This window comes from Penicillium subrubescens (assembly GCF_028828155.1).
Source record: "Penicillium subrubescens strain IBT 31985 chromosome Unknown utg000006l_segment0_segment0, whole genome shotgun sequence".
In the NCBI taxonomy this organism is placed as follows: domain Eukaryota; kingdom Fungi; phylum Ascomycota; class Eurotiomycetes; order Eurotiales; family Aspergillaceae; genus Penicillium; species Penicillium subrubescens.
This window is the reverse complement of record NW_026643156.1, coordinates 562,661-576,310: the sequence shown is the minus strand read 5'-3', so window position 1 is coordinate 576,310 and position 13,650 is coordinate 562,661. Positions and strand designations below refer to the sequence as shown.

At 49.7% G+C, this 13,650-nt stretch overlaps 6 protein-coding genes across 6 annotated transcripts; 3 read left to right on the top strand and 3 right to left on the bottom strand.

The window, feature by feature from the left end:
• Positions 1 to 2,147: 2,147 nt before the first annotated feature.
• Positions 2,148 to 2,815, top strand: N7473_008753 (WW domain protein; the record flags this gene model as incomplete). The annotated part of the gene is made up of 2 exons (XM_057154693.1): positions 2,148 to 2,658; positions 2,721 to 2,815. The coding sequence occupies 2 exons, from the start codon at positions 2,148 to 2,150 to the stop codon at positions 2,813 to 2,815; spliced, it is 606 nt and encodes a 201-aa protein (XP_057005823.1).
• Positions 2,816 to 3,291: 476 nt separating this feature from the next.
• N7473_008752 (FAD-binding oxidoreductase) lies at positions 3,292 to 4,981 on the bottom strand (the record flags this gene model as incomplete). Its single annotated transcript, XM_057154692.1, has 2 exons — positions 3,292 to 4,671; positions 4,724 to 4,981. The coding sequence occupies 2 exons, from the start codon at positions 4,979 to 4,981 to the stop codon at positions 3,292 to 3,294; spliced, it is 1,638 nt and encodes a 545-aa protein (XP_057005822.1).
• Positions 4,982 to 5,543: 562 nt separating this feature from the next.
• Positions 5,544 to 6,149, top strand: N7473_008751 (Zn(II)2Cys6 transcription factor domain-containing protein; the record flags this gene model as incomplete). The annotated part of the gene is made up of 1 exon (XM_057154691.1): positions 5,544 to 6,149. The coding sequence occupies one exon, from the start codon at positions 5,544 to 5,546 to the stop codon at positions 6,147 to 6,149; it is 606 nt and encodes a 201-aa protein (XP_057005821.1).
• Positions 6,150 to 6,774: 625 nt separating this feature from the next.
• N7473_008750 (uncharacterized protein) lies at positions 6,775 to 7,044 on the top strand (the record flags this gene model as incomplete). The annotated part of the gene is made up of 1 exon (XM_057154690.1): positions 6,775 to 7,044. The coding sequence occupies one exon, from the start codon at positions 6,775 to 6,777 to the stop codon at positions 7,042 to 7,044; it is 270 nt and encodes an 89-aa protein (XP_057005820.1).
• An 816-nt stretch (positions 7,045 to 7,860) lies between these two features.
• Positions 7,861 to 8,299, bottom strand: N7473_008749 (extracellular guanyl-specific ribonuclease RntA; the record flags this gene model as incomplete). Its single annotated transcript, XM_057154689.1, has 2 exons — positions 7,861 to 8,226; positions 8,285 to 8,299. 2 exons carry the CDS (start codon positions 8,297 to 8,299, stop codon positions 7,861 to 7,863), a joined length of 381 nt encoding a protein of 126 aa, XP_057005819.1.
• Positions 8,300 to 9,240: 941 nt separating this feature from the next.
• On the bottom strand, positions 9,241 to 11,263 carry N7473_008748 (amino acid permease; the record flags this gene model as incomplete). The annotated part of the gene is made up of 8 exons (XM_057154688.1): positions 9,241 to 9,641; positions 9,702 to 10,073; positions 10,122 to 10,216; positions 10,270 to 10,449; positions 10,506 to 10,663; positions 10,729 to 10,855; positions 10,908 to 11,019; positions 11,077 to 11,263. 8 exons carry the CDS (start codon positions 11,261 to 11,263, stop codon positions 9,241 to 9,243), a joined length of 1,632 nt encoding a protein of 543 aa, XP_057005818.1.
• Positions 11,264 to 13,650: the final 2,387 nt, after the last annotated feature.

Genomic DNA, 13,650 nt, shown 5'->3' with positions numbered 1-13,650 from the left:
ATGATATTTCCCCAGTCGCAGACTCTAGTCACAGATTGGACACATTCAATTAGCTGCTTCAGTAATTCAATATTTATTCCTCGGGGTGTCTGCATGTCTACCCCTCCAACTACTGAAGAATTTTTCTTTCCCTTGTGGCCCATTCCAGTTTTCGTCTCTTGGCCTCTTGGCTCCCTGTAGTCATTAGTCTCCTTCCGTCCCTCATTAGTACGTTGGTACTGACCCGCCCATATCCCAACCCTACAGCTATGAATGATCTCGCTTCCACATGCCAAGCCACACTATCACCCGACACCGAGGCCACCGACTCGTCAAACCTCGCATTGTCCACACCAGCCACGTGTGATCCCCCGAGTGGCTGTGTCTCGTTCTGCCTGAGCCACATCGTGGCTCGGCATGCTTGCTAGCGCCCGCACTAACCGCCGAACTAATCGTTTAGTTCGTGACGTTGCGGTCAGCTTTTGTAACTAACCACTGTAAGAGAGCGGTATTGCAGGATTCTCGGCATTAGGTTTGTACTGCACTTTGAAGACCGCTACACTTGAAGTACTGTGGTTCTGTTCTACCCTTCCCTTTTTGGGAACGTGTACCCTTATGCGCTTGCCATTTTGTTATTGTACTGCTCCACTACAAACCCCTTTCGGCCTCGGCGGTCGAGTTGCGTACGGAACAAGAACAGTATTCATGTACGGAATATACAGCCCCTCCTCCTTTTTTACCCTGCCATGCGTGATTTGCCCTACCTACGAAGTTGTCTTTTGAGCAGTTGTAGAGAGTACAGTATTGTACTGTAGTCATCTCAATTCCCTGTTCCACGTGATTTCATTCTCTGCGCACAGCGTGGCCGTGCTACGGTGCTAGACGAGGTGTTTCGGCTAAGCGGGCGGGTTAGGCTGAAGGGCTGCAGGGTGCAGGTAGGATGTGCCCCGAGCGCTTTTCGCCCTACAGGGTTCAGGCGATCAGGAGGGTAAGGGACAAAGGATTGGATCGTGCCAAGGCTTGTCGTGACTCGTGCGTGGACCATACATACTATACTGTAGTTATGTCGGGTATATAACTCTGAACGGATTAGAGGACAGTTCTATACGGCAGCCTGATTGCCACCAATTCGATATGGATATCATCAGAGATGTGCGGTATTCAGCTCACTGGCTTGGTCGCTTGATTTCTTGTCTTCTTTTTTTTGTTCCCTTTTGTAGTCAGGAGTCATTGTCATTATGGTATGCCCGCCGAGCCTGAAAGACTTGGCCCGCTGATGGTGACACATGGAGTGTCCACCTTGGCGCGTGCTGACGGACAAGTAGCTACTAAATAGCAGGGGAACATATCTCTTGTCGCTTGCTGACTGCCCTTGTATGGCTTCGGTATTAATTGGGGGTTCCCGGTCTGCTAGCACTAGCACTGTGGTGGATATGAGTCCCCGGCCGTCAGGGGTATTTTCATCCAAGCTTGGAAGTTACGAATGATAATCAAAATTTGAGAATTCATTCTAAGGCGTAGAGATACTTTTCCTCGGGCACTCTGCATCCTATAGCGCAGAACCTGAGTACTGAAACCGAACTCTATACTCTGTACGGAGAATATTCAATGCCAAGCCACATCAAATCGCATCTGCCTAGTCGGCCCGGGCCAGGACTAGGCGCCGGAATTTAATTTCTGTCGTACTGTATGTATTCAATGTATTGTACCCATGGAATTACTCACTATTGGTAGTTTCACTGGTTCCGATTGACTGACTAAAGGCTTGTTCGGCGCTAAGAACATCCTGTGCGCTCCACAGCCCGGTGGATTGTGGCTCCGGTTATTGTTGTTTTTTTTATCCCTCAACGGGGTTCCGAGAGGCTCCATGACTCCTCTTTTTATTGTCTTGGGGGGTATGTGGAGGTTTTATTTTCAGTTTTAAAGCGGAATAGGGGAGACTGAAAGGATACACTACACTAGGTTACTTATATTAATCTGTAATCTGTCCTTCGTCCGTTTCGTCCTTTCGTAGACGGCTTTTATAGCGCTGCAATAATCAGCCCCCTCCTCATCAATTCATAAAGCTGTCACTCCTCCACTTTGTCTGATTACATTCTATTTCTCTTCTAATTCCTCACCTCCATCCTCCCTCTTCCCCCTCCCAACCTACATCCCATCACATCAAAATGTCCTACTACGGAGGCGACCCCTACAACCGCCCACCCCCAGGCCCCCCTTCAGGAGCCTACGACCAACGCCCACCATACGACAACAGACCCCCCTATGACCGCGCTGCCTACAGCGCCCCGCCCCCAATGGCTCGCCCTCCACCCGGTCCCCCTCCTCCTTTACCTGCCGGCTGGCACCAAGAGTGGGAGCCGAACATGCGCCGCGCCTTCTGGGTCGAAGATAACACTGGCCGCGCGCAGTGGGAACCTCCCTACCAGGGACAGGGTTACTATGATGGTTCGCGGAGTGTGCCCCCTCCTGAGCCCCAGGGCGGATATTATGCGGCCCCGCCGGGACCCCCGCCTGCTGGGTATGATCAGCGTGGGTATGAGGGTGGTGGATATCAGCAGCAGCCGGCTGTTGTGGTTGAGGAGAAGAAGAGTAGTAACGCTGGCAAGTACCTTGCGGCGGGTGCGGCTGGTTTGGCGTTGGGTGGTATTGCGGGTGCTCTTATTGAGCATGAGCGTGGTAAGTTTTGAATCTTTGAGTGATGGTTGATGGTTACGGCTTTTTGCTAATGTAGTTTGTAGATGAGGATTCCGAAAGAGAGGAAATCGAGGAGGCCCGTCAAGAGGGGTACTACGACGGTCGTGAGGATCAGTCTTATGAGGACGATGGCTGGTGATGTTCTTGCGGCGTAAATGAAGTGTTGTTTGATTTGGACTTTGATATGGATATGGATCGCGGATTCGTGATTCAAGACGGGGTTCTCGCATCGGTTCTAGTATTGCAGTGAAGATTTAGCTATCGGTTTCTATCAGCAGCATTTTGCATTGGACGGTTCTTACTTTTTCATCGCATTCCGGGACCCTGTTCTTTCTTGAATTTTCATTGCGATTAACTCGCAGTGAATGGTTGACCTATTGAGCGCAGTCCTATATCCACAGGCAAAGCCTTTATCTCTACCAGAGACAGAACCTGACTTCGATACCAGTCCATCCCAACATCTGCCCATGCTACAACAAAACAAAGATAGATACTCAGTTTGCATACCACCCGAAACTCGTAGACTCGCAATAGCACACATGGGTGTATTTGGATGACGCCAGTTTTGAACACAATGTTAATAGCTGACAATCTCCATGACAGTATATGGACAGCTCAAAAATCCAAAATCTTCCCAGGGTTTAACAACCAATGTGGATCCAAACTCCGCTTCAACGTCCTCATAACATCAATAGTAACAGAACCAAGTTCCTTCTCCAGACAATGCTTCTTTCCAAGTCCAATCCCATGTTCACCCGAAACCGTGCCATCCATTTCCAACGCCCGATCAATCATAGTATCAACGCATTTCTTGACGCCCGCCACTTGCTCCGGAATATCAGGATTATACATAACCGCCTGATGGAAGTTTCCATCACCGACATGTCCCAGCACAGTCGAGAACAATCCCAACTTCGAAGCGTCTTCCTTCGATTGTTCGACAATATCAGCTAGATTGGAAAGTGGCACTGCGACATCCGTAGACCAGATTTGCGTTCCTTCTGGACGGACGGAAAGAATTGCCCACAGGGCTTGTTTGCGTGCGGACCACAGTGCTGTCATGGTCACTTCGTCTAGAGATGCGGTGAAGCTGGATCCACCGTATGCGGATGCGATCGCCTTGGCTGCTGCGATACTGTCTTCGACGGCTCGTGTTGAGCCGGAGAATTTGATGAACAAGGTTGGTTTTTCGGACCACATTTTCCCGGCTGTACCGCCTGTTTGGTTGATTACTCGCATTTGGACATCGTCCATTAACTCCAGCGCTGCGAGAGCAACGCCACCACGGATCATCGATGTAGCTGCCTTCGTAGCTGCTGCAACGGAGGGGAATGCTGTCGTTGCCACGCCGAAATGAGAGGGTACGATGGCTAGCCTCAGTGTCACTTCCGTGATAATACCGACTGTCCCTTCTGAGCCCGTGAAGAGACCATTGAGATTGTACCCAGCCGACGTCTTCCGTGGTCTCCGACGGGTCTTGATGACAGTTCCATCTGCCAGAACGACCGTCAAATTAACAACCCAGTCTTTCATCGTACCATAGCGCATAGCATTCGTTCCACTACAATTAGTCGCAACCATACCACCAATATGCGCCGTGGGACTCGGATCCAGCGGCAAGAAGAGACCCGTAGATTGCAGTGTGTCGTTTAGATTCACCCAGTTCACGCCGGGTTGCACTACGACATCCATATCTTCATCATGAATAGCGATGATCTTATCCATGCGGGACATGTCGATGCTGAAGCCTGAGTAGGGCGCGCTGAAGTGGCCTTCGACGCTTGATCCGGCGCCGAAGGGGATCATGGGGATCTTGTATTTTGTACAGATTTTGGCGATGAGAGAGACTTCTTCAGTGCTTTTGGGCATGATGATGGCGACGGGGCGCGTGGAGACGTTGGATGTCGATGCTTCTGAGTAGCTGTGGCTCTCTAGATCATCTTTATCCATGCTGACGGCGTCTTCGCCAAGGAGTTCCTGGAGTTCTTTGGCAGCCTGGTCACTCGTCAGTACAATGAAGTCGAGATGAACAATCTTGGTTGCAAACTTTGAGCATTGTTGGTTTATCGGCATAACTTGGAATGCTCTTTGTTATGCTCTGCTTTGGGTCCGAGCTGTTTAGGCTGTAGAACGCGGCGGATGTGCCGAAAGCACCGACAGCTAGACCGATAACGCCACATAGGACTGAGCTGGCTTTTCCAGGTGCCGCTGTTGCAAACCCCCGTCTCGGTGCTAATTGAATGGTTCGCGACCTACTCTGCACGCGGAAGAGACGAGGCGCCGCCCTTAACATAATTCCCTTCATTGTTGCGGACTATGGTCGCGTCCGCGTTCGTAAGCAAAAACGAGTCTTGAGCTTGATTCCAGTGATGAGTCAGTCACATCAGATCTTTGATGCAGCTCTTAAACCTCTGGGTGATGAGAGTTGTGAGGTGTTACCCTTACTCTCGTTACCAGCCCCCTGATAGGAGTGGAGCCGGATTTTCCCTTTGGGTGTCTTTCCGTGTGGCTGACCAGTCATCAGTTGATTGGCCCGCATCGATCTACTCCAGCCTAGTAAACAATATAAAAGGTCTGTTATGCACCGCAATCCTAGATGGAGATCTAATTGTGTTGACGGAGATTTCCTTGTTGTGGGAAATTCCTTGTTTTTTCAAGCCCTGCGTATTGTTCTGCCGGCCTATAAGAGGACTCGGTTTGCCCCTTTGGACTGCTTCCTTTGCTTTTCTGTATATAGGCGTAGAGTACGCCATAAGATATTATCTTGAGATTGGTTTATTTATCTTGAAATAGAGAGGTTTCGAAATGTGGGCAGATATATGGAAACAGACCACCCTGGAACTCAGCCGGATTCGAAGGCATTCTTGATGTTGTGGAGAAGTACCCTGAACCAATATCAAACAAACGCCAGCGTGGCTGCCTTTTCCAAGTTTTCGAAATTTACTTCTCTCCGATGGAACTTGGATTCAGTCACTCCCTATCATCATTCCCGTCATTATCCCTTCATCACCTTCACACTTCCTTCCATCCCCTCTATCTCCAAGCATTTCAATCAAGATGGCGCCGGTCCTCTCCACGCCACGCCCAGTCGTGGAGGTCCTTTGCGGAGACCAGTCTGCGGGGAATGCAAAATCGTCAAAAGGCGATGCTCTCGTGACCGGCCTAGCTGCTCACGATGCGAAGCTCAAGGCAAGGAGTTCAGATACCCAGACGACAGCGACCCGAGGGCAGAAAACCCAAGCTCCATTGCGGATACCAACCTGGATACCCCGGCTCCAAGCATCGTCGCCTTTTCCGCACCTTCTCCCTCGATCACGCCTACCTTGCCTGTGAACCGGAGACTGTCATCTCTCTCCCAGAGTGCTCCCAGCCAGAACGCTCCAACTGACAATACCCCCACTCAACAAACTCTCCACTTCGAGAACGTGTCTCTGCTTCCCATGCTGGATGCGGAGGAAATTCGTGACCGCTAGTTGAAGCCGTACTTGATGATGGGTACTGGCCAAGTGCCTAACTATTTCCAAGCTTGCACTGTGCAGTACCTCTCGTACGTTTTGCGATCTTACCCCTGCCGGCTACTAGACAGAAATATTGTCCCACCATTTATCCATCCAATGCAGCTTTCGCGGGAGCCTGCCTCTCCCGCTCTAGCGAAGTGCTCCCATATCGTGCGCTTGTGGACGGATCGCGCCCCCCGGCAGCGAGGCCATTGCCATTGCCACGCCGAAGAGCGTGATTGACCAATTGATAGCCGAGGTAGGCAGTGACACGAAAAAGATCATCATAAATCTATCCAGCACGTCAACACACCTCTCTAGAAACAATCAATTAGCGATTTCGAACTACTGTGCTCATTCCAAGCTGTCCTCGTCTACATTCTAATGGCATATTTCTTCCCAATCCACGACACCGCCATCCTGAGCGAAAGCGATATCGGCAGGCTCCAGCAACTCGCCTTCTACTCCGCCAAACGAGGACTCACTTGCCCAGACCACCCAAATCCGTCCAGACTGGGAATCTTGGATTGTGGCCTCGGCCAAACGACGTACACTGCCGACCTTATTTCTTTTCACCTGTCATTACAATACTTCGAATAACATGCCAAGTTTTGCATCAAATGTATTGGCCGACGTCCTGGCTCCTGAGAGCAAGGCGTTATGGCAGGCGTCTGATCGGGCGTCATGGGTGGCGGAGTATAACCGTCATTTGGCTGAGTGGCCGGATGGGATGGTGGTCATGGGTGAATTTTGGCGGTCTCCTGAGGCCGGATCTGAGCAGAAATCTGGGCGCATTGAGCGGTGGTTGAGATCGGCAGATGAGTTTGGGATGATGCTTTTGGCGGTGACGGCGCATCTTCGTGGGTGTTGATGGGAGAGATGATGATATCAAGTGGTGATGATGATAGCGGCAAGGTAGTCGCGTGTTCCCTCCTACTGGGTTCTTTGGGACAGATGGACCAGATATATTTTAATGTTAATATTCTACCTTGAGGATAGTTAGCAATGTTGATGTCGATCAAATTCCCCCGCAATGCACCCCGCTGATCCCTGTTCGGAGTGTAGATATTCCGACCGTGTCTGTGCGACACTGTTTAAAACCCCAACCCCCTCTTCCTTGCATACTCTCTCCTTCTTCTCGTCTCCATAGCTCAGGACGCTTACCTGTGATTGAATTCCGAGTTCAATGACACCAAGCAGCTCTCGAAACTCCTTTGACTCAGCCCTATCATCAATCTGATATCGAATCCATTCGCCCTAACCACAACAATGATCAGAGCTGATGTGCCTATCACGTCGCGGTCGGCGATTGGCAACAAACCCAGTCAACCCCACATTAAAAGGTTCTCATAAGATCATGGCTTTGATCTTATCTCCGTAGCTTTCCAACGGGTATCTAACCCCGGCGACGACAAGCTCCCACATTTCCGTTTTTGTGCGGGTGTCGATTGCTGTTTGCCTCTTAAGTACCCATATCCAATCCAGAAGACATACACAGCATGTTTACACGATGCTTCTCCATTTGTGTTTACGTGAAAGTCAGTCTTCTACATTTATATAGTTTTTCCATGTCTACTACAGCCCAGTGAAGTCTGTAGATACAATCAATGCACCTGTATATTCATTTCGTAGCCATGACTCGTTCATATTCATCTCGATAAGCACGACTACCCTTTCTTGTGGTAATCTAGCAAGAAACAAAGTTGTTACCGCTGGCACCAGTGTGGGTAATAACACCAGCCAACTCGTCATTTCCGTTGAAAACAACACGGTCCGCACCGGGAGAACCACCAGTGTACACCTTGCCGCTGCTCAAAATCGGGAACTCATAGTAGGTGCCGGAAACGGGGAAATCGAAGCCCTCGTAGTTGTTGTAGACGTGGGGGTAGCTGTTGTCGGTGGTACCGGCCTCGTGCAGCTTGTAACCGCCAGCCTGGGCGGCGCTGACGGCGCTGCTGGTGTAGCAAACTGAGCCGCAGGTGTAGGCGCAGGCGCGCTCTGCCAGGGGTGCGGCGATGGTGGTAGAGATGAAGAGGGTGGCCAGGGCCAGGATCTGGAGGGGTTGCTGTTAACATCGGATTGGGAATTTCCAGTTTTGGGGACGATTGTACCTTGGAGTACTGCATTTTGAGTTGGGTTGATTGATAAACTTCGAGTGGATCACTGGGTTTTTCGGTGTGATCTGCGATACTTGCTTCTCCAGTAGATCTGGGATATCAGTCGGTTTATATAGACACGACAGAGCACCTTGATTTATCGCACCGAGACCTGCATAACCTAGTGAGCATCTCGAAACATGACTGCAAACAATGTTACATCTGACCATCCAGCGATATCACAATCTCATTGGCATTTCCAAGATACAGCCAGCAATGGCCCTACTCACCCGCACCAAACCATACTACAACAGGAATATCCGCCGATCTGCAGCACCCGCGCTAGAAGGCACGAAACATCACGAGCGAGGTACAAGCCTGCTATGATTGGACCAAGCGGCACAGCGTGAGTGATCGAGTGGTGATTGGAGTTCTTGCAACATGCAGCGCCCTATCCGAGGGCGTGCAAAGGAAATGATCGGCCGGGTTTGACATCTTCGGGGCGTGGGCCCTTGTCGGTCACTTAGTACAGCTTATGTGGACCGAGTCACTTTGTCGGATTGTTATCGGGCCAATGGGTAGCGGCCGTTGGGGGCACGATGTGAATGGAGTTGTTGGCGGATCTTCGGGGTGCAAATGCGGGGGGTGTTTGGGGGCGGGAAGAGCGGTCGCTGAAGAATTGTTCCGCAAGTTAGTACAGAAGATGGGATTGAGAGAACCGAAGCGAGATACGAACATAACTTTTGTTGCAGGAAGTATACTGTACCTGCTAAGGGTGAGTTAAATGTTTATCAGACGGCTCGGCGTCCTCCGCCTGAGAGGGAGAAGCGGCGTCCCGACGGAATCCCGCGGTCATCTTCTTGATCTAATCTTGACTTGGCATTGGGGTAAGATGCAGACATTGATTAGATTCGGCAATTTCATTTGTCTTGCAGAAGGGATATATTGCTAGAAATAAGCAGCGTACAGATTTACCCCACAACAATATCGCTAATGCGAGACCACCACTGCCGAGGCTTCTTTGGCTGATTGTCTTCTTCAGCAAATTCTCTTCTGCCGGTCCAAATATCCATTTCCTCCAATTTGACCCACTGAGTCTTGTGCCAGAATTTGTAAACAACCACAAAGAGAACAAACACTGGTAGCAAGATGTAGTTGATCACAAAATCGGTGGAACTGAACGGGTTCAAGAAGCACGTGTATCCCTGGAAGAAGACTAGGAAGACGTTTGCAGCCAAGGAAAAATAAGTCCCGTAAGGATATAGTGCAGCCCGGTAAGGTAACGCGGCTGGGTCTTGTCCCTGGGCAACTAATGCACGACGGAACCGAATGTGGCAGACGCCAATAACGGCCCAGACGATAAATGTAGCCACTGCGTATACCTTGTGTTAGTTGCAGATCATGTAAATGGCGGTGGGCGAGATAAACATACCACCCGACAATGTTATCAAAGCAGAGTAAACCTTGCCAGCGCTAGATGACTGTCCCAGGAACACAATGCAAGCGAAGACGTTAGTGAAAATAAGACCGACCCAAGGCACGCCGGCTCGGTTGGCTCGCCCAATGAATTTTGGAGCTTTGCCATTGCGTGACATAAACAGGAGTGTTCGAGATGCCACATATAGTGAACTGTTTCCTGCGGAAATGACGCTAATAACAATCAGAGCGTTGATCAGATGGGCCGCGGGGAGGATTCCAGCATCTTGCAAGGCGATTGTCAGAGGGGAGCTGGCAGTTTTGGAAGTCGATCCCAGCAGTCTGTGGTCGTTGGATGGAATTAAGATCCCAATGAAGAAGATGGTACCTGAAGAACATCAGCCTTGTAATCATATGGGCTAGAGGGTTGACATACCAATATAGAAGATAAGAATGCGCCAAAAGACCTGTTTGATAGCACGCGGAACCGCCTCTTGCGGATTCTTCGATTCTCCAGCTGTGATTCCAACCCTAAAGTCTGGTCAGATCCCGAGTATTATTCAGTGTCGAGGATCCAAACTTACATCTCCGTGCCTGCATATAATGTTCCTGCCACGACAAATGTCTTGGCGACTCCATTGATTGAATCTGCGAAGGCTCCTGGGTCATGCCAGTACCTGAACCCGATTTTCTCAGGGCCAATACCTCCAGAACTTATGCAGATAGCAAGAATGAAGAACACAACGAGAGCTATAACCTTGATTCTGTGCACGTGTTAGTGCCTTGTCTTTCATCGTGGGATTTGAAAACCAGTGTTTACAGGGAAAGCCAGAATTCCATCTCTCCATAAGCTAGGATTCCGAGATTGGACAGGCCGAGGAAGAGGAACCAAAAAATGAGGATCCAGCCCCATTGCGGTACTGCTTCAGTCCAGTAGCCAATAACGAGGGATATTGAGTTGTATTCATTCGCGAGGACCTTGGCGTCGCAGAGTCGTCAGTTTATCCATCCATGGTGGTCATGTGCCTGCAGTAGATACTAACCGTAACCCAAAGATACCAATATGCCCAACCCAGCGCAAACGCAATCGAGTCATCGATGAATCGCTCCGCATATTCAGTAAATGATCCAGTCACAGGAATGACAGTCGCCATTTCGCCCAAGGATTGCCTGTTACAGTGAGCAGATTGCCAAGCAGCCAAGAAGCGGGACAAGTGCTCACATCACGAAGAATACGATAATTCCGACCAGAGAGAAACTGATCAGGGCACCTGCTGGACCACCCTCATGCAATGCATTTCCTGAGCTGACTAACAGTCCAGGGCCGATAATTCCTTTCTTGCAAGTCAGTTATATCAGACCAGATATTGCTTCGAATTGAAATAACTAACCTCCAATGGCAATCATTTGCAGATGCCTCGACTTGAGCTGCCGCTTCAACGGCTCTGCGAATGGATCTTGCACTCCAGACTCATCGTCGCCGCGATTTGTCGCACGTCCCGAACGCGAGCTGTTGCTTTCTGCATCCTTGGCTGGTGCCCGGTATGCGGTCGCGGCATAGTCGTTTTTATCTGCCATCGTGGCAGGCGCGCAACTTCCAAAGGCTGCGGTGATTATTTGGCGCGATAGAACAAAACATAAACTGTCAAGCTCACCCGGGCTCTTTAAGAGCCCGACACCAAGACTTCAACATCTCGTGCCCAGAAAAACGTGGGGCATAGTGTGACATCGCGGTGACCCATTTCGGGCGGCGTTCATTTGCTGCTGATGTCGTGATAAGCCCCCAGTCGGGGACGAGCGATGATCGCGGGGCTTGAAGGGGATTGTCCTGTGTTACTATGAGCTTCGCTGGATGATATTCGTGTAGAAACTTACTGAGCAGTGTTGTCACGACTTGCTTGTATACTCCAGGACTCATCTCAGCCGCCCTCATAGTTTCCTTGTTCGATTGGCGGCGCGCAATAATTATCTGATCTTCGTACTACCAGATCAAGCGTAGTGTGGATCCAATCTTGGTAGAGTGGAGCATCGTGCCTGGCGGGCCATTTAGCGGTCGCACGTCATAAACTCAGTTATGGGATCATTGTCCAAACAGGGGTATGGTCTTGGCAATGTAGGCACTATATATAGTGGGTTCCCGTCAGTTAAAATCTTGTATATCTCCAGGTACGAATAACCGATTCGAAATGCAATCGAATCGAGTCTTCAAAGTATATGAAGTCCTTCGACAAGGCGACTTTGCTGCTACTACCATTGAAGGTGGGGGACTTACTGCAACGATCGTGTGGCAGTGATATTGGGTATTCCAATCACGAATGGAAACAATTACTGGCAAAGTGTATCCTTGGACTGAACTTTTAGTGTTTATTTGTATGTTAACAAGGATTGAATTCCATGTCAACGAGTCCAGTGCATCTCAGAAATGCCGAGATCAAATCGTAGTCTTTGTGAGATATTATCACCGATACAGGGACCCACTGAACGTAGTGGTGAGGTACGAGAGGGGAGAAATGGGCAAACTGGACGACAACATCTCAGCAAACCGCGGATCGGTACTAAGAAAACGGGGTGCTGTGAAGTCGTTGCAGATTCCTTGAGACAAGGTGGCCCTTGGGGGGATTTCAAACAAGTCATGCGTGTCTCGAAAAAGGTGAAATCTCGATGTCCCATTCATCGTCTGAATCGAAGTCAGGAAATTCGCCCGCAGATACAACTTCGGCTGGCAAAGATGCCTGTCTGGCTTGTCCATTCCGTGCCACGAGTCAGAAAACTCCACCCGTGACGAGCCAGTGCTTCAACACAGATAGACCAAGCCCAGTACTTTCATTGACTGCCTTGTGAACCAACACATTCCCAACTGTATTAAAGGCCCAGCACAGTAGTGTATCACGGTGATCTCCCGGTATCTTCACTCTCCCAGTATGTATTTCACCTCGTTCACGTTTTTAGGCCTCGCCCAGGTAATCTCTCCCTTGGCTCCCCTTTCAGGCGGATGGAAACGGGCAACCGCGAGGTACGAGGTGTAAGATTTGGCGATTTGAGGGTGGGGAATCTCCGGCAGGAGACCAATTTATATAACGAGCGAAAAGAATAGATTAGCCGATGATCAAAGACAAGGACTGAGTCTGGGGAAAGAAACAGACACTATCCCCAGCAAAAATCATAGTCACGATCTTCCAGTTCTGCACCTTTTGCAGTGCCACTGGCAAACTTGAGTTCAGGGAGAATACCCAACGTCCGAAGATCTGAGAAAACTGAGATAAACCTTTTGCAAAGGTCGATGAACGAGCAGGGCTTGTGGCACTTGTATTGACTCCCACAGACCCTCAGACTGGCGTTAATTTGAAATCATCAGAGGCTTCAAGAATCCTTTGTGTCATCACGGGGCCAATTGCACCAACGAATGGGAAAATTTTCAAAAGCTCGGGGGGACGGTGGAGGGAATGCAGCGCAGTTTGGAGTTGCTGATAATCAATATGACAAAACATAACCTACTCACACTTCGACTCTTGACTGATCATCATTCGGCGCTTATGAACTGGATTGCGCATCTCAAAAAATCGGCTGCGGTGATGAATTCAAGACCGGAGAGAAGATTGCACACGTTGGTCGGGGTATTTCTTGCATCGCATAACATACCGCGGAGATAAATTTTGATTGGAAATCGTATAAAAGGGGCAGTTGATGACTGTAGCAAGATTTAGACCATTAGCAAAGTACACCAAATAGACTGTAACACCAGAGCAGAGCATAAATTACTTGAGAAATGCTGAGTTGAATTGTCTGCAATCCATTTTTCCAAGATCGTCCGGAGCCTATGGCTTGACATGGAATCATATGCAACCGCGGGACCAAAAGGTCTGATCATTGCGCTCAAGTTGACCCTCGTTGTAACGGACGTCACTCACCATTTGCAACAATCAGGCAGGGCTATTCGATGCTAAGAATGGTCAAAAAGATTGGTT